The sequence below is a fragment of the Meles meles genome, chromosome 4 (assembly GCF_922984935.1).
Source record: "Meles meles chromosome 4, mMelMel3.1 paternal haplotype, whole genome shotgun sequence".
Classification (NCBI taxonomy): Eukaryota; Metazoa; Chordata; class Mammalia; order Carnivora; family Mustelidae; genus Meles; species Meles meles.
This window is the reverse complement of record NC_060069.1, coordinates 118349817-118374668: the sequence shown is the minus strand read 5'-3', so window position 1 is coordinate 118374668 and position 24852 is coordinate 118349817. Positions and strand designations below refer to the sequence as shown.

The following is a 24852-nucleotide window of genomic DNA, read 5'->3' as shown; positions in this document are numbered from 1 at the left end:
TGATGAAACTCTAATTCCAAGGTTTAATAGATTTCTTACTGAAACCTGAACATAAATGATTTTTAATTTTATTTACATTTAGATTTCTCAAAAAACCTTTTGAATGCTATGACCGGTTTCTTACTCAACAATAGCTTTCAATGTTCAGATATTTTCTAGTAGATATGTCATTTTTATTGAGGAAGTTAGTACTCTGGATATAAATTTGCACATAGCATACTGCATACTTGATTCCCAGAAGAAGACCTACTTCTGTGAAAGTCTTGAAGTATCCAAGTTTAATAAGTTGTTGTATTAGAAAATTAAATGTTTTTCGGTTATATTCTTTCCTTGGTTCAGTTTTCTGTGTATAAATGATTTGATTAATAGATTTTTACAGTAATCAAAATAAAAATCAAGCTTTATTCTAGTTAAAGGAGATTAAGGGACTGATTGACTCAATATTTTAGAATATTAGTAATTAACTGAATTATTACTTCAAGGTATAGCATAAGGAGAAATGAAACAAAAATCTATAGGTTGATTTCTGTTGATGATCATGTGTAGGGTTGGGCAAGTTCTGTACCTTCTCTGGGCTTCAGTTTTCTTGCCTCTGTTCCTAAGCAATAGTTCCTATCCTATTCAATAAAAAATATATCTGATTAAAACTTCAATAATACACAAAATAAGAAGTGCCAATTAATTAATTGAACTAATATATTTTAAAAGATTCCTGGGAAGTAGTAAAAGCATCCAATATAGTTTTAGATAGTTTTGTCAATGAAGAATTAATATGTTGATACCATATGTTATCTAGTCTTCTCTTCAAAAAAGGAAGCTTTCAGGGCACCTGGGTGACTCAGTGGGTTAAATCCTCTGCCTTCGGCTAGGGTCATGATGGGATTGAGCCCCGCATCGCATCGGGCTCTCTGCTCAGCGGAGAGCTGCTTCCTCCTCTCTCTCTGCCTGCCTCTCTGCCTACTTGAGATCTCTGTCTGTCAAATAAATAAATAAAATCTTTAAAAAAAAAAAAAAGGAACCTTTCAAATGTCATTTTTTCAATTACTGCTAGACATCTAAGAACTTACTATGTACACCTTTGTGCTGTAGAGTGAGAGTTCTTAAATTTAGGGTTTGAATTAAGCTCCATGAAATATTAAAAAGCTCATTCTTGCTCATTCTGCATAAGTGAATTATGCAGTAGTCTTTCCACTTTGTGGAAATAGACACCAAACAGTGGGTAAAGCCTAGTCTGTTGATCAAAGTGTTTAAGGAAATAAATTAGCAATTACATAAACAAAATCCTTTTAAGTCCACCTGCTGATTTAAATTTGCAACAAATACTTAATCCTAAAATGTGGTATACTAAGAATCCATCTACTTTATCTGTATTTTTCTAAAAAAGAAGAAAAAGTGATGTTGTGGGTAATGACCTCAACCTTCAGCCCTTACTTTAAGTTTGCATCCTGTGTGCCAAATAAAAGCAAATACAGTATGGATTTTTGGTGTCCATTACTATATTTTCAAGTACATACTAAGTTGTAAAATAATTTTGGTAGTGAAATGTCACCCAGGGAAATTTTAATATTGTATTTGTGTTTCAGCTTCTGACATGGCGGCCGAACAGGGACAGATTCTCGTGATAGCCACTGCGGCTGTTGGGGGATTTACTCTCCTCGTCATTCTTACTTTGTTCTTCTTAATCACTGGGAGGTAACTAAAGCATACCAGATGATTACCAAGATTTGTGAATAACCATTCTCTTATATACTTTGTATTCATATGCTTTTCAACATAACAAACCACGTCTGAGAGAAAAGGGGATCAGGGGAGATTCTGCTCTGAATGAAGTTTGTACGATAACAGAACCACCTGGCTAGTTCTCTATTATCAATAGGCTTCTGAATATGAAAGCAACTAACGATTAGATTAAAACACTTCAAAAGCTATGAATGATAAATTCTTACTCAATTAAGTTACTTCTGAGGTTTTCCTTTGCTACATTCAAATTATCCCATGAAAGGGATTTTTCTTGGGCGAAAAATAATTCAACAGAGAATTTATATAAAAGCTCTTTATAAACTTAGTGTTATAGAATGTATTATATTTATTCATTAGATAGTGAAAGGATCTATATTAGAATTATATTAATTGGTTTTATAAACCTGGTATTACTCCACTTTAGTGTAATAAGGATGAAAATTTAGAGTAACAATAAATTTAACATAACAAAAGACCTAGATTGGAATCCTGACTAGCTGGTCAAAGTGCTTCACCCATCTAAAACTTTTATTTCTATTTTTGTACATATTTGGTATAACAATGAATTAAAACCATTTATTGATTTTTTGATATATTGGATTGTTACCATGAGCCAAGTACTGACAATACAGAGATGTGAGTAAAGATAGTATGTATGAAATCACATAAAAAAACAAAAAAAAATTAGTATTTCTTGTGTAAGCCTTGATATTAAGCCTCAACAGGCCTTAGTCAGATATTGTCAGTATATTATATCATATTTTATTCCCACAACAGGAACAATAATTCCTGCTAGAATATCAGTAGGAGCACAAAAGAATACCTCAAGAGTTTTCTTGATAATCTGAAAAACACATACATTTCAAAAAACCAATGTCATGATTTAAAAGTGCAATAAGAATGCCAGCCAAAAACTGTGCCTCCATGAGGACACCAGCCAAAGTACGCCATCTCAACTGGAAAATGTTGACATTTGATAATAAGCAGAAATGACAAAGAGTTACCTTCAGGGGAAATAGTTCAGTGAACTATAAACACCCTTTGTTTTGTTCATTTTAAAACTTGACTTATGTATCAATATTTTATTAAAATTAATTTTAAAATTATAGAGGATATGCATGCATGGAAAATTTATTACCTACAATTTTAGAGCAGGCTAAAGGTGCAGATCAATATATTCACAAGTACTTAGAAGGCAGTTGTCAAAGGTGGGTCCCTCCCTGACTGTAATTGCTACCCGTTGGAGGTGTCAGATTTAGTTGTAACAAACCCACTTTTATAGAACTTATCAAGGAAAAGAGAAATATCTGAATATTGTAATGTGGTTGAGTTGAAATGGTGACTTCTTTATGACATTAATTGTAAAAGGGACACATTTACCCTTTTCTGAATTATTTTCTGAAATATTTTCTGAATTAATAGGCCTAGTATTGCTCTTATAAGAGAGTATCTCAGAGTCTCTTGTGTTGGGAGACTGATTAGATGATAGAAAAGTCATAGCTATAGTAATAAGAAAAAAGAAAAATATCTAATGAAAGAATGCAGGAAATACTGATAAATTAATCGTAATAGAAAGGACTAGTTTGGGCGTGTCCTGGTGACATCACCAGACACCATTGCCCGGCACTCTCCTATTTCTCACTCCCTTTATACCTCATGCTAATGTCTGACAACTCCTGCCACCATCACAGTTTTTACAACTGTCTTTTAGTGGGCAAAAAAACAAATTTTGGATTCTTTAAACCAACTAACCATTTGGTTGAAAACAGAATATTCAATATAATATCCTAAAATACTAAACAGGACCTACAAAATCCTTAGTCATTAGCAGGGGAGAACTGGTTATAAAAACAACAGCAGCAACAACAACAGAAGGAAGAAAACAAAACCCTGTGCATCCTGGTGGAGGTCTAAATTGTTTGCCAGAAAAAACAAATAAAAAACCTACAAACACATACACACACACACAAAAAAAAACAAAACAAAAATCCAAAAATAACAAGTTAGAGGTTTTCTGATCCTGTCTAGGACTGTCTTGCAGGAAGAGGGATTAAACACAGTTTTGGTGCATGGAAAGTCACAATGACAATTAGGTTAAAAAAAAATAAACATACCAACACTTAATGTGTTGCTATATGTTTAACAAACCTTTAGTCCTTAGGCTAAATCAGTTTGCCCTAATAAACTTGAGAGCTGGGCTCAAATGTTATCTTTATTTGGGAGTTCTGAAGCAGAATTTGAATATCATTTAAAAAGATAATTCAATGATAAAAGAAAAATTTGTATTAAATTATTTTCAGCTTTTACTTTCCATGTTTGCCAGCTTATATGACATTAGAAACTACTTTACTATTCTACATCCTGGGGAAGACAATTTCAATTACACAAGATTAAAAAAAAATTCATTTTGAAGTATCCCTTAAGCACTTTGATAAGGGGAGTACTCATTGGAAATTATTCTAAAAAACTCTAAGACATTTCTGAATAAATACTCAATTTGGGTTTGAGGACAAATTCACATTGAGAGATTGGATTGTATACCACAGATGTATTCTGTTTAATCATTTGGAATTAGAAATTTGATGAACTGTTGAATCATATGGATGCTGATGAATTTAATCATGTTGAAGAAATCATGCAAAATAAGCATCTCCCCTTTCTTAGAGCACAATCATTCCAAGAGAGAATGGAACACACCTCTACCAAATTTCTGACATTAAAAAAGAAATCATGCTCTTTAGCAATGAAACTAGAAGACAGTTGTCTAAATGCTTGAGATTTTTGACTCAAAAAACATGTTCTCACTTTGACTTTTAATGCTTTTTGCCAGCTCTATTAGTTATATAAGGAAGGATATGTTGGTTATTTCTGATTATAGAATATTCTCTAAGATTCCTATCATTTGGATCAATCAATCCACTTATTTTATTCTTATTCTTATTTAGGGTTAATTTCGATATCTATAAAAAACCTTGTATGGAGTATTTTCACAGTTATAAAGATTTTCATTAAAAAATGACCTTTATGATAAGAACTTTGCCTATGGGTGATAGGTATTTTAGTTGGTTTTGATTCTCATTCAGTTCTAAAAATAAGATTCTATTTACCTTTTTAAAAGGTGCCAGTGGTACATAAAGGCCAAAATGAAGTCAGAAGAGAAGAGAAGAAACCACTTACAGCAGAATGGGCATTGTAAGTATTATAGTGACTCTTCCATTGTTTTACATTGTTCCAGCCCTCGGGAGTTCATTTTAGACTTATATCCACAGAGTTGAGAAAATCTGAGAAAGTGTACTTCCAGCCTTAAGAGTTTTCATCTGGGTTCAGGTTTGTTTGTGGAAATCACACCTGCTTCTCATTAAATGACAGTACTTTTTTTTACTAATTCTGCTTGCTGGAAAACACAAAGACTGAATATGCTAAAAATACAAGATGACTGCTTATATCTAGTCATTTTCCGCTCACAATGGCTCTTGAATGTGAACTGGTTTTATTTAGTAGAGCATTAGCCATAGAAATATTAAGGAATTTTTATTCCTTCTTGTAGGGATTGTCATTTTAAGCATATAACAAATCAATTTACAATTCATTAATGCTAAAAAAGAAAATCAACTCTTTAACTTTTAGAATATGTATGAAATCCTTGAGCTGACTACAAGGTTATATTCATTTGTAGAATTTCTTCCCAAGCAAGCTATAATTACCACTATAGTTGGTTTGATAATTGCCACCCTCTCCTCCCCAACGCCCACCTACACCTCCACATCCAAACGGCAAACTACTTTGTCAAGACAGTTTCTCTGTCGTGAGACTCTGAATTAACAAGAAAGGGATGTTCTCTAATTAACCGCAATATAGAGATAATGTGTGAGGCACGTTGTTTAACTATTTAAACTCATCTTTACTTCAAGTTGAGCAAAAGGAATAAGGGACTTTTCAAACTATACCACTTGCTGAAGGGGGCAGAAAGGATTTAAGTGATGGTTTAGGGCTATTTTGGAGGCTCACAGATATTTCAGGGTGTGCGTACTATCTGCATAGAATATTCCCTTCTCACTCACCAATGTTCTGACTCAGAGGATCCATGGTAGGGCCAAGATATACACAGTTTTAGCAAGGTCTCCCTAGTTGCTCTTTTTTTACAATACGTTTGAGGCTTGCTGCGCTGGCAGAGAGCAGAACGCTGACAGCCACTACCAACCATGAGATGAACTGGAAACACTGTGAACAGTTGCAGAAAACTGGATCCAAACACCTGGACAGATGACATACGCCGAGAAATCTTAAGATTCACTGCAGGGCATTTAGTACTGAAATGCAGAGGAAAAAGATGCTCCTGAGGTATTTGTCATCTGTTTTCCAACTAGCAGTTTAGCATAAACTAAACCAGGTGGGCCCAGCAAGAAGCAGTGAAAATAACCATAAGCAGCCAAAGAAGTAAAAGAAAGATAACAACAGATGTTTAAGAAAACATGGATAAGTTAAATAAGTAATGAGATAGTCAAAATTGGAGCTAAGTTTTTTTCCCCCCTGTACTACATATACTGTGTTTACAAAAAAAACAGTGATATTAATGCCATAAATCCAATTAAATACCACTAGTCATCTAGTAGTAGCCACTGGATTTGCGTTTAGATTTTTCAATCTGAAAACCACAACTCCTATTAAGTTATAAAAATATCTGTTCTCTTTTCTTCCAATCTAAACTTTGAGAAGTCAAGAAAATCACAGTATTTCAGAATCATTGTCAGGTCTAAATATACCTAGAATGCTTTATTGGCGTTATTTTGGGAAGTACTAATCTTCTCATGGGTGTGTATCTGGTAGCAGGAGGCAGTAGGCAAAAAGTAATGAAAGAAGGCAACAAGCATAGAATTCATGAAGCAAAGTCTGCTAATAGTGGGCATTTCATCACCTCCTCTAAACTCACTTTATTACTTTTTCTTTGTTTGCTTTTGAGGTTTTCTTGCAAGAGCATGTTTCTAAGGAAACCTAGCCAACACTTAACTCAGGGTATTATATGGTTTTCAAAATCAAAAGCAACAAAACTAGTATCATCCATCCACTATGCCACAAATTTGTGTTGATATTTTAATCCCTACTAATTCACATTTAATAAAGGTTTTTTTGTGTGGTTATTACCTATAAAACCATACTTCAGGCATTTGGAAAGATATGTGTAAGAGATGATCTGTCCTTCAGGAGCTAGCAATCTAACCTGGAAAACTGAAACCAATCAGTGAAACCAAGGAATATCCACAGGCAATCTGACTTCTTTAGATACTGGAAGAAATTGTGAATGAACATATAATCACAAATTCAAGATTTCTAGGCATCCCTATTCATCATCCTAACTTCCAGTGCACTGTGAGCACTCCATCCCTTTCAAAGAGAATAGGGGCTACTACACAGCAAGTGACCAGATTTGGACTTTAGATCCCCACCCTTAACTCCAGGATAGGTGGAGGTTGGGGAGGGAATTCTTTCCAGGATCATGTGACTATGGAAGCAACCCCAGGAACAGGAGGGGCTATTGTCCATTGTCATTGTCCATTTCTGTGCCATAGGGTCTGTTCTTCATTGCCTGAGAGTTTTTGGACTGAAGCACAAATTTGGAAAACCCAGTGCTTTGTGCTAGCACAAAGGGTCCAGGAGGGACACTAACAGGTTTGCTTGTTTGGGAGGGAAAGTCTTTTCTTTTCCCCCCATGTCCAGAGCTAGATCAGGTATGCAATGTATGAATGTTATTGAATGTTATGAATGTTATTGAATAAGTGAACTGATTAAATGTCTTACAGAGATATAATAAATATGTTTTCTGGAATCTATCATCTCACTCTCTGTTATACCACCAGGTCGTTTTACATTAACAGGTAAATAAATTTTTTATTTTAAGTACTCAAAGACTTAATGGAGGGTGAGGAAGAATGGGACAAAAAGAGAAGAGAAGTGAATTTAAATAACAAGAACGACTACTTTAGTATATCAATCCTTGTTTAAACATACACAAGATGTGTAATCACTAAAGTATTTTAAACTAAATCAATCTTTAATTTTGTTGCAGTACGTTTCCCAGGAATTAAAACTTACATAGATCCAGATACATATGAAGACCCATCTCTAGCAGTTCATGAATTTGCAAAGGAGATTGATCCCTCAAGAATTCGCATCGAGAGAGTCATTGGGGCAGGTAAACACAAAGTCCGTATTTTTGAAGATAAGATTCCTTGATGGTTTTGTGACTGGTTTATCAATATAATATTTTAAATCTTAGTAGTTTTAATCATTGAAAACTTTAAAGAACTGAAAAGTAAAATTATCTTATATATGTTTTTTTCTGAGTATTGTAAACATGTAAATTCATTTCCTAAGCAGTGAGAGAATTCACAAACGTTATTTTTAATTCCTGTAGTCTTCTTTCAATATGGAGATAACTTACAATGAAACTACAGTGATACAGAAATTTATTTTGAAGATACAACTTCAGGAGTTTTTCATAAGTTACTATAGATTTACTCAGGTCCCAACCTCTATAGACATATACTATAGTTAGTATTTATATTGAGGACCTTGAGGCTTTGCAAGATCCAGAAGTGTTCTGAAAATCATTGAGGATAAAATTAGCTTCAATATAATGTTTTATGTCATTTCAATGCTAATTAGTGGTTTTCCCTATGTAGAATGTTCAAATAGAACACTGTTTTATACAGCTGTTCTGGATAAACACAAATTTGTTGTGAATTGGCTCCCAGAAGTTCACTCTGTACATACTTAAGACAGAGACTAAGCTATTTTAAAAAAGAGACCCCAGAATATTTAGTCCTCTTTCAAATCTTTGATCTAAGGTGTATAGTCCATGTTAGCAGAGGAGCTGTTATTCAGGAAGTCTTGAAAGGACAAAGTTCCTTTCACTCTTTGCTCTGGCTTCCTTTAGTCTATCATCCTTCTCTGAATGGCCAAAGCCTTCCAGCCTATTAGAAGGAGAAGGAAAGAGTTCAGTCAACATGTCTATTCACATCTTGGTGGTCCAAATGCAATTACCTGGGCACAAAGAGAGTAAGTTTTGGAATATAATCTCTGACTGTGCAGCCATGCATGCAGCGAAGAAGTGAAGGGAGAAGTTTAAGTAGAGAAGGGAGACTGTATCCTGAACAGTGGAATTGGTCTCCCCTAGATACTGGTTATCTGTGTAATCCTTTGGAGAGAGCATACATACCAAAGTATGGCCATTCCAACTAGGTATTGTGTCTTTGCAAAGCCCAAAGAAATCTGGTGATTATCCTTTGTCTCTTTCTAAAGCCCTTCTTCACCAGAGGGCCAGCTGCACAGTCTGCAGGGACCAATGCAAAATGAAAATGTCGAGTCTCTTGTTAAAAAGTTACTAAGAATTTCAAGACAGTGACATCATAGCTTTAAGCAAATGACAAGGTCCATCTAAACTCAAGACTCTGTATGACTGTTCCTGTTAAATGGAATCTGTTCGCTGAATACACAGAAATCCAGCCCTGTACAAGAATTCCAGAGATATTTGGAGAGAGCCCTTCCTTATATCACTTTATTCCCTATGCACAGTGAATCATCTCATCTCCTGCAAGGCCAGATCTTCCTTTGAAAGCTGACACAAGGGGCCTATACACTTAATCCTAATGCTCACAACTGAAGAGGCTATCTTATCAGAAAGATGAAGAACCTGGAATGAAACCAGATTCTCTATTATCTTCTGTTGAACATAAAACACATCAATGGGCATTAAAGGTATAATTGAAAGAGTAATTGCATTATATTCATTTAGTTTGGGGATTCATTTACTTAAGACAGCAGAGAAATAGAGGAGAGAGGAAGCCAAATAATCCCACTGCACCCTGCACTTGGCCTTCATCTTCTGGTCCCCAAGAAAAAGTGGTATGTCCTTTTGTACTTCAGTGTTCACTCCTCATGTAGATTCAATAGAAGCATTTTCCATTATAGCCCTTTGTGCACAAATTAAATGTCAGTGTCTGAAATCATAGTGTTGAGAAATAAAATCAAATATCTAGGTGTTAACAAATAAATAAATAAATTTTCATTTTTAGTTTTTAGGTTTTCTTCATGCAACACGTAAATTTTGCCCTAAAAAAGTAAACATATTACCAAAGCAAACGGTAACTGTTATAGAGACTCTTTTACTATCATATTTTCCCTACCTTGTCTAACCTCTAACATGTTCTATTGAGATACCTCTCATTTGGCAAAGACAGAATATCTAAACCATGTAATCAATCCTTTACATCAATGTCTCCTTTTTATATTTATTCAGCTTTGATTATTTCAACTTTCAAGCAATATGCTGTCCATCTTCAGAAAAATCATAAAAATGCTTTATGAGACAAAGTTTTAGCATAACATTCCTCTTTGCATTCCTGGCTAGTAGGACTTTGTTAATTAACCCCATTATGTCATATTCCTAAAACTCTATTTGTGGAAAAAACTAGTGAATGTATGGGCATTTCTTACAGCAGCAGAGTGAAAAAAGCACTCTTTGGCCAAACTATAGAAAAATTAATAGAATTATGTTAACATCTATGACATAATTATATAACTGGCTACTTGCCCAATATTTTACTGTAAATACTTTCCTTAGGTGGTTTCATATCCTTTAGTTTTTCCCCACCTATTTAATTGTTTTTTCTCAGACTCCTACTTTCTCATCATCTGTGTGCATTAGGTATTCCCCTTGGAAATGTAAATTAAATGACTTAAGTGGCAGTGTAGATATGGGACAGAGGAGTGTTGGAGTGGGTGAGATGGGAGAGAGGCAAGATACCAGATCTTAGCAATTGTCAAAAGAAAGATATTTAGGCCTCATTAAAGCACTACACATAGAGAGTAGCCATAGAGAGGATACCGTTGTGTAATCCACACAGAGGATATCTTTGTGTAATAGGAATTCACAGTTCATTACTGAGGAAAAATCAGTAAGACCTATGTGGCTTTTGGTGAAAAAAAAATTTTTAAATGCTCTTCTGGGCTCTGTCTAGAGTAGTGAAATGTTCCAACTCTGTGCAAAGAGCCTAGAGAGTCAGACTGTGGGTAGGCAACAGCTATAGTTGGTAGGCCTCTGACTTCTGGGGTTCCTTTAGTGGGATTAGATTGTGGATGAAAGAGAAAAAAAGATGAGGGTTGGTAAAGCCTGTGTTCCCTACAGGCTCATGCTCTTAATTCAGATCAGGTCTAGATAAGTGTGAGTGTTCCAATTTGAATAGTTCCCAAAGTTGACTTGAATTTGGAAGTTAAGTTGAAACCGAGCTTTGGAGTCAAACGAAATCAAGTTCAGTAGTGATTCTGTGATTTAACAGTTGCATGACTTGGGCCAAATTCTGGGCTTCAATTTCCTCATCTGTATAATGGGAATATACTGCCTACCTTCTGGGGTTGTTGCCAGACTTAATTGAGATTTACATGTATAAACACCTGGCATTCAGCACAAGGGATGCAACAAATCATCTTGACCTGTCTCCTTTAATGTGTTTTATCATTGAAGCCTTAATATAAATTGATACCTCCTTTGTAAAAATTGAATTTTAACCCTTGGTAACAATAATGCTTACCCTATTTCCCTTTGGAGATTCTTTAATTCTGATGACGATGATGATGATGATGATGATGGTGAACACTTATTCAGCACCTACTCAAGGACTGGCCCTGGGTTAAGTGCCTTTTACATATTTCCTTGTAAAACTGTCATAATAATTCCATGAGGTAGGAAGTATTATTCTCATTTATAGATAATAGAATGAGACGAAGAAAGAATAAGTGACTTGCTCAACATTATAAGACTAGGTAGTAGAAGGAAGACCTGGAGTTTAAACCCAACTTTGACGGACCCCCAAAATTATTTCTGAGGCCAAAGAAATAATGCTTCAAATAAATAAAGAAGCAGACCATTAAACATTTTCACGGTGGGTGTGGAAAGACACTGTTTTGTGCAAGGCTGTTACATGTGCCAGCCAATGTGTCCTATTAGAATTCTTTTCCTTGTGTTTTGCCCTAAAGAACAAATGTCATTCTAATGCCAGTATTGTCAAATGTCTTTTATTGCTTGTATTTACATTTCTAAAATTTGCCTTCACCTTCTTAAATAAAGGTATGTCTTTCTAGAATATTAAAAGCCCTAATTTAACTAATGATAAGATTATTTAGAATAAGTAAAACATCTTTGAGCAACTGATTTATCAATGTAATTCAAATGAACTGTCTCAGAGAAAAATTAGCAAATCTCATGTTGGTGCAATAAATAGCATCTTTTTTTTTTTTTTTTAAAGAATGCTTTCCAGGCCTCTAATTGGGAGACATAGAATATAATCATTAAATATTTCTTAAATTAGTTGTTAAAAAATGAACCTCAAAATAGCTACATTAAAGTTTAAGAAAGAAAAAAATGGGAAATATTTTAATCTGTAAGGTTTTTTAACATGTTCACTGAGAAATGTTTGTTAGATGGCTAATATCTACTTATAAAAGGCATGGTGCTAATTTTTTTTTCATATTAAGTCACTATGCTTACAAAAACATGTAATCAACCTGTCTTCTACAACCTTTGTCCTAAGATTCTCAACTTTATAACTACCCAAATATTATGTGACAAATCCTTAGAAAAGTTATTCAATATCTAGGCTGAACACACACACACACACACACACACACACACACACACATACATATCTAAATACATACTTAAAATTCCCTATGTTTCACTGTAAATTTTACTTTTTTAAAATGAGTTTTCTAGGACACTTTTGTGTGTGTGTGTGTGTGTGTATCACTATCCTATTTAATAGTGGCAGCTTATCTTTGTTCATCAATACAGGCCTGACTTTCCATGAAAATGCACATTTCCATTTAAATGAAGTGAGCAGCTCTGTTGCATAGGAGACTATCAAGATCATCTATCTTCTTTGACTTTTTGCATCATAAAATGAAATACTGTGGCCAGAGAACTGTAAAACAGAAATTCCCAGGCTAAAAGAACCAAGTCAGATTAGGACAGAATCATTATTTTACACATATCTTGAGTGATAATGAGAAAACTGGTAAACTGAATTTTAATCATGGGCTGGAAAAGGTCATCAAAAGGCTCTCCCTTTTTCAGGGCAATACTGAACCTAAACCATTATAAGAAAAACTTGCCTTGCTGAGTATCTGTAATTTTGAAACATTATTCCATTGAAAAAATCATTCTTGTGTCTCTAAGCCCATAGGGCACCCTCTTATATTTGACCTTCCCTCTTTTCCTAGTCTCAGCGGAAATGCATAGTATCTCCCTGTCATTCATATTCTGTTCCTTTATCTATACAGAACTCATTATTGCTTCTACTATCAGCCTTCTCTTTTCTTGGTTTAGTGTTAACCATTTTTCTCTTCCTAGAATAGTTAGGGAATTTTAACTGTTGGTTTCTCAGCAATCATATGCAGGTAGAAGAAAGTCAAAAGGACAACAAAAAGGATATAAAAAGTTAATGACAAACCAGTGATTTATTCAGCCTAATATTTGGTTCTGTTATTGCAATTGCCTTTGAGGTTCTGGTTGTACTTGCTAATGTGCAAGGCAAAGTGCTTACTTTCTGGGCCCCTTCTAATTCTCTGCTGCCATCCCCCCAACTAGCCTTTCTAGAATCTTTTCTTTTTTTTAGTTAGCTTAAAGGAACTCTCTCATACCCTGTATGATTTTTGTTCCTTTTCTGCAGCTATATTGTATTTTTCGCAACGTTACAAGAGGAGTGTAGAAAGTGTTCCAAATGCGGTTTCACAATTCACTTTTTATAAGAAGAAACTTGAGTTTATGGCCTGTTGTTTTTTGTTTTTGTTTTTGTTTTCTGCATTTGATGAGATGATCTTCTCAATTGCAAATGTTGTTCTTGTCCATCCATTGAAAAGATTTATGGTAGAGGTCAGATTAATTTTCTTTTCTATTCTTAGAAACCCCTTTGCCCAACCAGTTAGACTGAAAATAAGATCAACAGTAGATTCTGGCAAGACTTTTGTGCCTTTTACTTAAGAATTTCATAGCATTCTTTTTTTTTTTTTTAAGATTTTATTTATTTATTTGACAGATAGAGATCACAAGCAGGAAGAGAGAGAGAGAGAGAGGAGGAAACAGGCTTCCCGCCGAGCAGAGAGCCCAATGTGGGGCTCGATCCCAGGACCCTGGGATCATGACCTGAACCAAAGGCAGCGGCTTAACCCACTGAGCCACCCAGGTGCCCCAAGAATTTCATAGCATTCTAAATCAAATGATGTAATGAAAGACAGGCTTTATCCATTCTCCCTGGACATTATAATATGAATAAAAGAAACAGAAAAGAGCCAGACAGACCCAGGCTTGAATCAGTTTTACTATTAATTCACTCCATAACCTTCAGCAATTTAGTAATTTCTCAGAAATTTGGTCTGTTCACCTATAAAATGGATTCATAATAATATAATAGCTATCTTGTAGGATTAATGCAACATTTAAAGATGACACATACTGAGGCTCTGTCATACAGTAGACACTCAGTAAAAGGACAGAAACATGACCATCGGGTTAAAAATAGTTTCTATATTCAGTTGAAATGGCTAAGAGTAATGGCACTCTATACTCAACTCTTAAAATACTTTTGATATAAACATCTGCCCATACAGAATTCTATTGCCAAACCCATAGTAACTTCTTTCTTGTTTTTCTTCTAATTAAACTCAAAACTTAATTTCCCCCGTATCTTGTGAAGTTATATGTGTGTTTATGTGTTTATTTTTACTTTAAACTTAACAATCATATGATGAAATGACTTCAACAAAAGAAAATTTATATCTTAACGTAAAACCATTGTAAACTAGTCTTATCAATTTATTCCTGGAACATCTAAAAAATTAATAGGTTGATTTATCAAAGATAGGAATATATATCAATTTCATAGACTTTAATTAATTTTATTTACTTGTATTTCAGCACTCCATATTTTATTTGGGGAGCCATTTAATGTACATTTGCTATCTTGCACATGCATTTCCTACTCGTGCAAGATGCCTCATGTTAGTGGTAATTTGAGAAATGGTTGTAAATAAATAAATAAATGAGTAATTAAGTGAATGACTAGAAGAATATAGAATAATTTCTAAGTAACTCCTTTAAATGACTATGTCCATCTGGTAATCAGCAAAAATGCTAATATGGAGGGTAAGTTAAAGCACAGCACAATAAATATGATATAAAATCAAACAGATAATATATATAAAGTAAAACTAAGGAGGAAGAACAAACTTATAGAGGACAATTGTGAATTATAGTAGTTGCAATACTTATGTTAATAATTGACTTGATAAATCAAACCAAAGTCTTAGAACTTATTATAGGCCTTTGCATTTGCATAATGAAAAATAGAATCTTAAGGAAAAGATTACATTGTAATTTTACTTTCTATTGAGTTTGCGTAACAGATGAGGTAATTTTGAAGAATTTTTTTATTACTTACAAAGAACTTAGTAATTTTCCACTTTGATAAATATTTTGATAAGTATTGATAAAATATCTGGCAAAATGAAGAAAACTTGACATCTTGTTTTCAAAAAAGTACTCCAAGGAGATAGAGGAACTTTGGGTGCATCTTTTATAGAAAGAAAAATAAATGATACATTCTTTTAATGCAAAGGGCCACAAGAAAACCTATATATCATTAACAATTTTTGTTCCTTATATTTCATTAGTTATCTCTCGCTACATAACAAATCACCCTAAAACTTAAAACAATAACATTTATTAGCTAAAATTTCCTATGGTTCAGGAATTCAGACACAGCTTAGTTCCTATAGGACAACTCACAAGGTTGCTGTGAAGGTGTCAGCTAGGGTTATTGTCTCATCTGAAGGTCTCATGTGATGTTCAGATGGGCAAAAATATTCTTGCAAGTTTATTTATATGACTGCTTCCAGGATACAGTTCCTTGAGGGTTGTTGCACCAAAGGCCTTAATTCCTCACTGCCTGTTAGTTAGAGAACAGCTATGTGGGCCTCTCCAAAAGGCTAGCTAATTTCCTTAAAGCCAGTAAGAGAGTCTGCTGGCAAGATAGCATACTACATTGGTGAATAATGAGATGTGAATTAAGATCATAAATCTTATTATATGACTTGCTTATTTCATACTGTAGTTCATTTAGCATGAGATAATTAGTTCATTGTTCGCATAGTGATATTTATATTCTCAGTCTATGTGTTTAACTAATGACTTCTGTCTTTGTAGCCTGTCCAAGTTATCTTTTGCTATGTGACAATCCTTTGCAAAACTAAATGGTTCAAATAATAGTAATTTCATTTATTCATAATCTCTGGGACAGCATTTTGGTTTCAGCTCTCCTAGAGTTGGGGTTGTCTTCTGGTCTCACCTGGGGTCACTCCTATGAATGACAGCTCAACTGGACAGAGTTGCTATTAGATGGTCTAGGGGGATCTGGTTCCATATGGCTTCTCCCTCACCTGACAGGCTAGGTGTGACAGTCTCAAGGCAAGTGTCCTAAGCAGATAAGAAAAAGAGTTGTAAAGTCCCTTTAGGCCTTGGCCCTGGATGGGATAATGCTAATACTTTATGTTGGTCAAAGCAAGTCACAAGACCCATCAAGATAACAAGGTGGAAAAATAGATTCTACCTCTTGATGAAAGGAACAGCAAAGTCATATCACAAAGGACATGCATACAAAGTCAGGAAGAATTTATAGTCATGTTTTACAATCTACTATAGAGATGATTACTTGAAAAAAAGAAATGAATCATCATTTGTTAAGCCTGGGATGGATAACAGGTTATGAATTTATCTCCTATTTTCTCTCTATGACCATTTTTGCTTTGCACTCCTAATGAATGATATCGGTGTTTTCCTTATTTAGTGACTACTAGGTAATAATACGGCTTGGGTTAGGTACTGTGAGATTTACAGAAATGAATAACAAAGGAGCTCTGGCCCAAGAAGGACATGAAGGAGGGGCGCATGGGTGGCTCAACTGGTTAAGCATCTGACTCTTGATTTCAGCTCAAGTCATGATCTCAGGGTCATGATATTGGCCTCCCCATTAGGTTCCATGCTAGGTATAGAACCTACTGAAGATTTTTTCTCTCACTCTCCCTCTTCCCCTCCCCAACCCATTCTCTCTCTCAGTCTAAAAAAAAAAAAAAAAAAAAAAAAAAGACATACGGTAGAATAGAGATATAGAAAGGAAGTAGAAAGAAGCATCATAAGTGAACAAAACATATGTGTAAGTCAGTTTTGAAATGCAAAGAGTCTAGAGATCACTGCAGACTTAGCAATTAGATTGCATTAGGAAGATGGCCTTTGAAAGATAAGAAAAGCCAAGATGAGGGAACCACTGGGTAGACAGGGAAAGAACAAAGTGGTAGAAGAGGAGGTATGGAGATTATAAAGAGGAATCTTGGAAACTTTCAAGAGATTTTAGAGTTAGATGTCACTGACTCTTTATTATATCTAATTTCTCTTCAAAGCCTAGGCTTTTCCTTTTTCTTGACAAATATATAACTCTAGGCCTGCTTCTTGGCTTTTAATTACAATGACCTTTTTGATTTAGTGACTTTTTAGTTTTAATGACCTATAAAGTTTAAAATGATTAAAGAAAAGAGGAATTTTTACTTTTGGGGGGCAAATAATAAAAACAAAATGCCTTTGCTTCATCCTGTCTTGAGAAGCAAATGAAATAAAGTTGATTTTAACTGACCATCGAACCTTTATCAAAACATGACCAGTGAAAGTGTTTACTGCCCCACCAGGCAGCACACTCCCTTGAGAACAATTCTAATAAATCAAGAATCTCTGTAAGTAAAAATGTGCTTCCTTATAACACTGTGTATAATCTTAGAGCACTACCCCCTGGTACTGTTTCTGCAAAACTGAATTTATTCAAAGTAACTCCACTCCTTCTCCTCTACTCCATGACCCTTCAGATGTTTGAAGATAATGTGTGAACCTCATAAATCTTTCTTTTCCAGTTTCAGTTTGTCTAAACCTTTCAACCATTTCCATCTGACATGATTTCCAGATACTTCATCATTCAGATAACCTTCTCTGGTGAATTAGAGTTTTTTTCTAAGTCTTTTTAGAATTGAACCCAATACTCAATTTTTTTTTAAATGAATGCAGAAAACACAGGGCTAGTACCTTTCCTGCTGTGCCTCAATTAATGCAGCCTGAGTTTGCATTTTGCTTTTTGAACAGCTGCCATACACTATTGGCATAGGAAACGCTTACTGCCAGCTTATCCCCAGTGGTCTTTCTCCGATGAGCTGCTCTTATGCCAGACTTGTTTTTATATGTGTCCAACTGATTTTAGGATGGTGAGTGCAAGGTTGTTTTTTATTTATATACCTATACTATATATTTATATAAATTATATATATTCTCTGTCCATCCAAACTGGCATATATTTTCCTCATATTCCCATTTAATAAATATTCCTATCAAATATTATCATGTTTGTATAGGTGGATATTCCTAAACTCTCCAGGTCTTTTTTCATCTCAGTGAGGTCAGCCTGCATAATTAGGGTTCTTTCCCATATCATCTGAATTTGTTCTGCTTTGCAAGTTAGCTATGTGTCTTTCTCATGACTGAGCTCAGAACTCCCTTTGTGACAAGTTTTTTAATACACTCTCTAATTTTCTTCTTTGATAGGATAACTGTGTTTGCATTATTGGAATTCTGTATTTTATGGACACCTATCCCTCCTTTTTTATAGAATCTCTGATCCTGGAATCCAACCCAATCCATGTATAGATTTTTAAATTGTACCCTGAAGTTAAATGAAGTGTAATTGTAATGTCTACAATTCTGGCTAGGGCTTTTTTCTTATTCTTTTAGGTTTCTTAAAATGAAAATAGTCAGTTTGGGGGCACATGGGTAGTGCATACGGTTAAGCATCCAACTCGTGATTTCTGCTCATGTCATGAGATTAGGATTATGAGATTGAACCCCACTCAGGCTCTATGCTCAATGAGAAGTATGTTTGAGTTTGTCTCTCTCCCTCTCCCTCTGCTTTCTCTCTCTCTCTCTCACTGAAATAAAAAATAAACCTTTTGTAAAAAGTTTACAAGAAAATTGTCAGTTTTCCCAAGTTTCCAGCCCTTACATTTCGTATGTCTTTATTCAGAAGTAGGTACAGGGGCGCCTGGGTGGCTCAGTGGGTTAAAGCCTCTGCCTTCAGCTCAGGTCATGATCCCAGGGTCCTGGGATCGAGCCCCGCGTCAGGCTCTCTGCTCCATGGAGAGCCTGCTTCCTCCTCTCTCTCTACCTGCCTCTCTGCCTACTTGTAATCTCTGTCTGTCAAATAAATAAATAAAATCTTTAAAAAAAAAAAAAAAAAAAGAAGAAGTAGGTACAAATCACAATTCATTGACCTTTTGAAAGATGGAAACAGCAACAAGGCTGGTATTTATGATCTGTGTAGCCTCTCCTGTACTGCTGTCATGGTGAAGTCAATATACTCACAGGATGAGAACGTGTGTTATATAAGGACTGTTTAGAGCTGGTAGCAGCTGGGCTTTTTGTATTGGCCAGCGCAGTTCCTTTTGAAAGGGACACGTTTCGTACTCTGTCCCTGCCAGAATCTTTCCTGTGGTTGCCCCTCTTGCTTCATCCTATCAGGAAAGGTAGTCTCTCTTTGATATTAAGAGTAGGTGAGAGTTTACTAGCTGTTGACATGATTGAAGCAAGCTTTACATGTATTTATCATCTCTCTGAGTCCTCACACTGCTGAGAATCATGAGTCACATATGTCCATTTTACAGACAAAGAGGCTAAGACGTTATAGAAATTGAATTACATGGTCACAGTGAACCAGCTAATATAATAATAATATCAAATTCAGCTCCAGAGTAGTCTTATTTCAGAGCCCATGTTCTTATTAACTTATTACAAAGAATCTTTTGTGTTTGTGAATCTATACTTTTTCCAGAAGGATAGCATCTTCCGTCACTTGTGCAATAGCTCTTCCTTAAATTGCAGTCATTACCACAATCTCCACATATCTTCAGTGAATTTGGCTGTGTTCCTTGCTTTTATCCCAGCCATCTGTCTATCTGTGTGTCAGTAGTCACTTCTCAACTCCATGATATGAGGACTGTGTTACCGTTGCTATCTGTTCTGGTGATCTGTCATGGCAGTATGAACCGTCACTGCCATCACTGTCTAACACCATTGCATTGATCCACTGAAAACCCCTGGCTTACCAGGGCCAGTGTCAATGTGGATACTCACTTTGAGTGAGTTATCACGAGACTATTCTTTAGGGTGATATCACAAATTTCCCTCATTGGAAGAATGGTTTACGTGTTCATATACGCTTTATCAATCCTCAGCTAACCCTGTCAGATCTGCCTTCAAAATATATCCCAGAGCCAATCATGTTTACCACCTCAGAGCTGCAACCCTCCCCCAACCCACCAACATCGCTCCTGGCCTCCCTGCTCCCACCTTTGCCCCTCTGTGCTGTGTTGTCCACACATGCCATGGAACATATACGTATGTAAATCAGATTGTGTCACTTTTAGCTCACCAATTTCCAACCGTTACTTGATTCATTTAGAGCAAAAGCCTGTTCATCTACTAGCTACCTTTCTGACTTCATCTCCCACAACCCCTCCCTCACTCAAGGCTCTTTGGAAACAGTGAATTCCTCACTCATCTTCAAACATGGGTGATGCATGCCCATTTCAAGGCCTATGTACTGATGTTTCATCTGACTCCAAAGTACTAGCTCTAATAAAAACATGGTTCTTTCCTCATTCCTCTACTTCTTCCAGGTTCTGGAACAGTGTTGCTTTAATCAGACAGACCTGTAAGGATGTTTATGAAGTAGCAGCCTTCCTCCCACACTCTTTCCCCCTTACCCTGCTTTTTCTCTATAGCAATTATCACCAAGTACCATATATTCATTTTGTTTTTCCTATCATATGTCTTCTTCTGTCTCTTATTTGCTGCTATTCCCTTAGCCCTTTAAATAATACTTGGCAGGTGGTAGGTGCTACATAACCTTAATGAATGGATAGAGAATTTCTAATGTACAAAATGATGAAAGTATTTATTCATCCATAAATGACTTTCATCCTCAAAAGGGTTATAGCCTGGTATAGGATTGGAGTGAGGGGAATGAGATAGTAATTCACCTTATACATTCCCAGGGTTAAGTGTTGTGATGGAGGTATGATAAGGACGTATCAGTCTCTTGGAGGAAAGGCATACAAGCTAAATTGAAGGATCAAGGAAGGCGACCCAAGAGATGACTTCATCCTGCAGAGATTGGAAAGTAAGCAAAGAATGTTAGAGTTATGCAATCAGATTTACAATTAAGACCACCCCTCAGATGTCTTGTGGAGAAAGAAATTCAATAAGCAGGGATTGGCAGGAGAGTAACCAGTAGGAATGCAGGGACTCATGAGAACAAGGCACACAGAGTTAGTCTCGGTTTTCTGACCAGAATGACTAAGATAAGAACACAGGAACAAACAAACACAGGGATATTTAGAAGATTTACAAAATTTCAGATGTTGAAATATATGTAGAAGATTCCAGTAATTTTCTAGCCAAGAATGAGTCTGGGCTCTTTTGATGTTGTTTTGTTTGTTTGGTTTTTTGTTTGTTTGTGAATATAATCAGAACCCTCTATTTTAGAATTTTCAGTTCTAAGTATGAAATTGTGTTTAGACATTATGACAATGACTTCTACAAAAACGTGAAAGTCACTATGTTCTTACCATATTAAATAACATTTCTTTACCCCATTATCTATACTTCCTATGAAGATAAGAAATAACCAGAACATTATAAAGAGATTAATTACAGTGTAGAACCCTACCTGATGGGAAACAACTCTTCAAAATACAATGCTCATTTTCTAAATACCCATGACCAGGTTAGTGAGAGAAGAGTGAAAAATGAAGTTCTTCCCAAAGTAGGCAGAATGTCTTGTTTGACAAAGTTGTAAACAACACCCAGAAGGTATTGCTCAGCTCCTTGTTGGGTAGCATTGCAGAAGTTAATACCTGGCTAAGGATAGAAAAATGAAGAGGTAAGGGAAAAGAGTTACATTTTATTTTTTAAATAATAAATATGAAAAAGATTAAATGTGGTTTGTTGTCTTTACATTTGATGCATTAATCTATTAAGATTCACTTGCTGATTGATGGAACAAATGTCCATAGTACGTTTAGTACATAGTACACAATAACACCTGTTACTTTGTTCCATGAAACTTAACAGTACTTGCCACAAAAGCAGTAGTCAACAATTTTAATTTTTAAAACCCAAGTGACTTGCCCATATCTAAAAAATTAAAGAAAACAGAAGATCTTGTAATGAAAAGCACAAATGTACCACCCCTTCCCTTCATGCCCATCCAGTTTCAAGTCCTGTGCATCCATGACAATACTTTTTAATGGATTGTTGTGGGGTTTTTCAAACTCTAATGGTTATGTCCATATTTATTGTAACAATTATCTATTGACTTCTTATTATCACAGATAAAGATTTAGCTTCCTTGTAACACCTACCTCTCCCTTATAATTTTAAATATTATTTTTAAGTCTTTATGTACTGTTCCAACAAATATAAATAATTTTTATACTTAAAGCTTTTTTTAAAAACCTGTAATTAAAATGCAGATATACAAACAGCTTATTTTCAAAGTGCTACACTAATGTAAATGTTTTTTGACCCTTTCTGCTAAGATTTCTGCTGTGGGAGCTCCTGGTACTCCGATGCTAGTTTTTGCTAAGCTGGGAAGAGAGAAAGGTTTAGCCTTTCTTAACCTGACTGCTGAATTGTGTAGGTCCTTTTAAATTATGCCTCCTTCTCCCACATAGATTTAGGTCCTATTCCTAACACTGCTGGAAATTCACAGCTGAGCTTCTACCAGGGCAGGGTTTCACAAACTCTGGTTTTGCAGGCCCAATTGCCTGTTCTGCGGGAACCCAGCCACACCCATTTGTTTACTCATTGTCTATAGGTGTTCTGGGGCTACTGCTTTAGAATTAAGTAGCTCCAACAGAGTCAGAATTATCCACAAGCCTAAAATGTTTATTACCTGACCACAAACTTGCCAACCCCTGCTCCAATTGCTGCAGACTTGAGTATCATTCAGTACAAGCGTTTCTGCCACCACATTCCTATAAAGCCTGCTCTCCTACCTCCATCTGGACTGATCCATGAGTCTCATCCTCCATTCTGGTCAGTTAATTAAGCTGGATCCATTATTTCCTGTATCCCTGATCTTTCTTTCTTTTGATTTCCTAGCTTCACCTTGTTACTGACTTCCTAATTCATAGGGCAAAGTTTGCAGAGGAATTACATTTTCTGGATTCTTTTATATCTTAACATGTCTTTCAGGTAAACACAGTAAATAATTAGTCTGGTCATAGAATTAAAATTTAAAAATATTTTCTCTCTGAATTTTAAAGGTACTGCTCTCTTAGCTATCTTTTAACTGACAACAGGGCAGCTGACCAGTTCCATGCCTGGAGGTTTCCACCTTGGAATTACATATTAATGAGCTACACACATACAGACTCTCTCAATCCAGAGATGCTAGTTTTTGAAAATGTTTAGTATTATTTTTCTTTTTTTTTCCTAGAAGAAATTATGTTCCATTTCTCCTATTCAAGGAGGCAGGAAAATGTGAATTCCATTTAAAAAGATTTCTATCAGAATTTCTTTTTTATTATCATAGTCAAACACAGTGTTATATTAATGTCAGGTGTACAACATAGTGACTCAACAACCCTATGTATTATGCTGTACTCATCACAAGTGTAACTACCATCTGTCAGTATACAATGCTATTACAATACCATTAACTGCCTTCCCTATGCTTTACCTTTCATCCCCATGACTTACTCATTCCATAGCTGGAAGCCTGTACCTCCCCCTGTGCTTTATGTGTGTTTTGTTTTGTTTTATTTTGTTTTGTTTTCTCACCTGAGCTCTATTAGTCTGTTAGTCATTTGTGGAACCCCTGGTTTGAATTTTTGCCATCTTAAGCATTAAACTCATCCATTTAGTGTTTGTGTTTGTCCTTTGTAGGGGCAGATTTGTTCTGTTTTCTAGCAGACTTCTTCAACTATTCTATCCTCTAAGACTTCTGTTAAGTCTTTTTTTCTACCATTGAATTTCCAGATATTTCTCTATTTCATTATTTCTTTCTTTCCACATCCAGATGTTTCTTGATGGATAAAATATCTTATATTGTTACTGCTTCTTTTAGTTTCCTTATTTCTGTTTTATTATTTTTGCCTCTCTTTCATATTAGAAATTCTTCTCACATGTCCCTTGATTCCTGGCTTTCCATTCATATTCACAAATAAGGACTGTTTGGTGGTTCTGTGCGAGAATGTAAACATGTCTGCAGTAGGTGTCATTTTAGGTGGTTGGGAGATTATTTTATCAGAGATACTCAAATGCCAATATGTGGTTTGTATTTTCATTCAGAGTATTTATCATTTTTTTTAGAAAATGATCTTCTGATAATTCATCGGAATTAATGGTCAACTCTTTCTTAAAGGACTTCCGGGCTGTACCCTTGCCTATTTGGGGTCCTATGTCTCACTCCTGCCCTTTGCCGTAATGAGTGCATCTAAGCCAAGAGTCCATCTGTGTTTCCACCATGCGAAATTCTCTCAACAGAGCAACATTGTCTCCCTTTCTATGACCGATGGTACCCATTAATACTCCTCAATCACTTTCTATCTTTAAAAATTGGAGGACCTCTCCTCCACTGGAGTCCCATGTTCTGTCCTTTGTCCTTGAGGGTTTATACCTAGTGCTTTCCTTTTCTGTTATTAGAGAGGCTTCAGTGATGGAAAAGAGATAAGAATATAATACAATACTGTCTTTAACCAGAATCCAGGACTACTGTATTTTTGATGGTCTACAAGATGAGATAAGCACTGAAAATACCTCAAAAATAAATGTGTTTATTTCTAATGTATTCATTTCTGAGTTTCTTCCTTATCTTTAACCCTTAAACCTCTTCCATGTTTTTCATAACATGAAGTAAGGCACTGTTAGAATTGTTTCCTATGTATCTTCTAAGATAAACTTTAAACATT

At 35.3% G+C, this 24852-nt stretch overlaps 1 protein-coding gene across 3 annotated transcripts in view; it reads left to right on the top strand.

Annotated features, from left to right (window-relative positions):
• Positions 1 to 24852, top strand: part of EPHA6 (EPH receptor A6) — a 929004-nt gene that overhangs the window by 677528 nt on the left and 226624 nt on the right. For all 3 annotated transcript variants that reach the window (XM_046001268.1, XM_046001267.1, XM_046001266.1), the window contains 3 exons: positions 1584 to 1692; positions 4859 to 4932; positions 7805 to 7930. In XM_046001268.1, coding sequence (XP_045857224.1) covers positions 1584 to 1692; positions 4859 to 4932; positions 7805 to 7930 — 309 coding nt within the window. The remainder of the gene's footprint in view (positions 1 to 1583; positions 1693 to 4858; positions 4933 to 7804; positions 7931 to 24852) is intronic.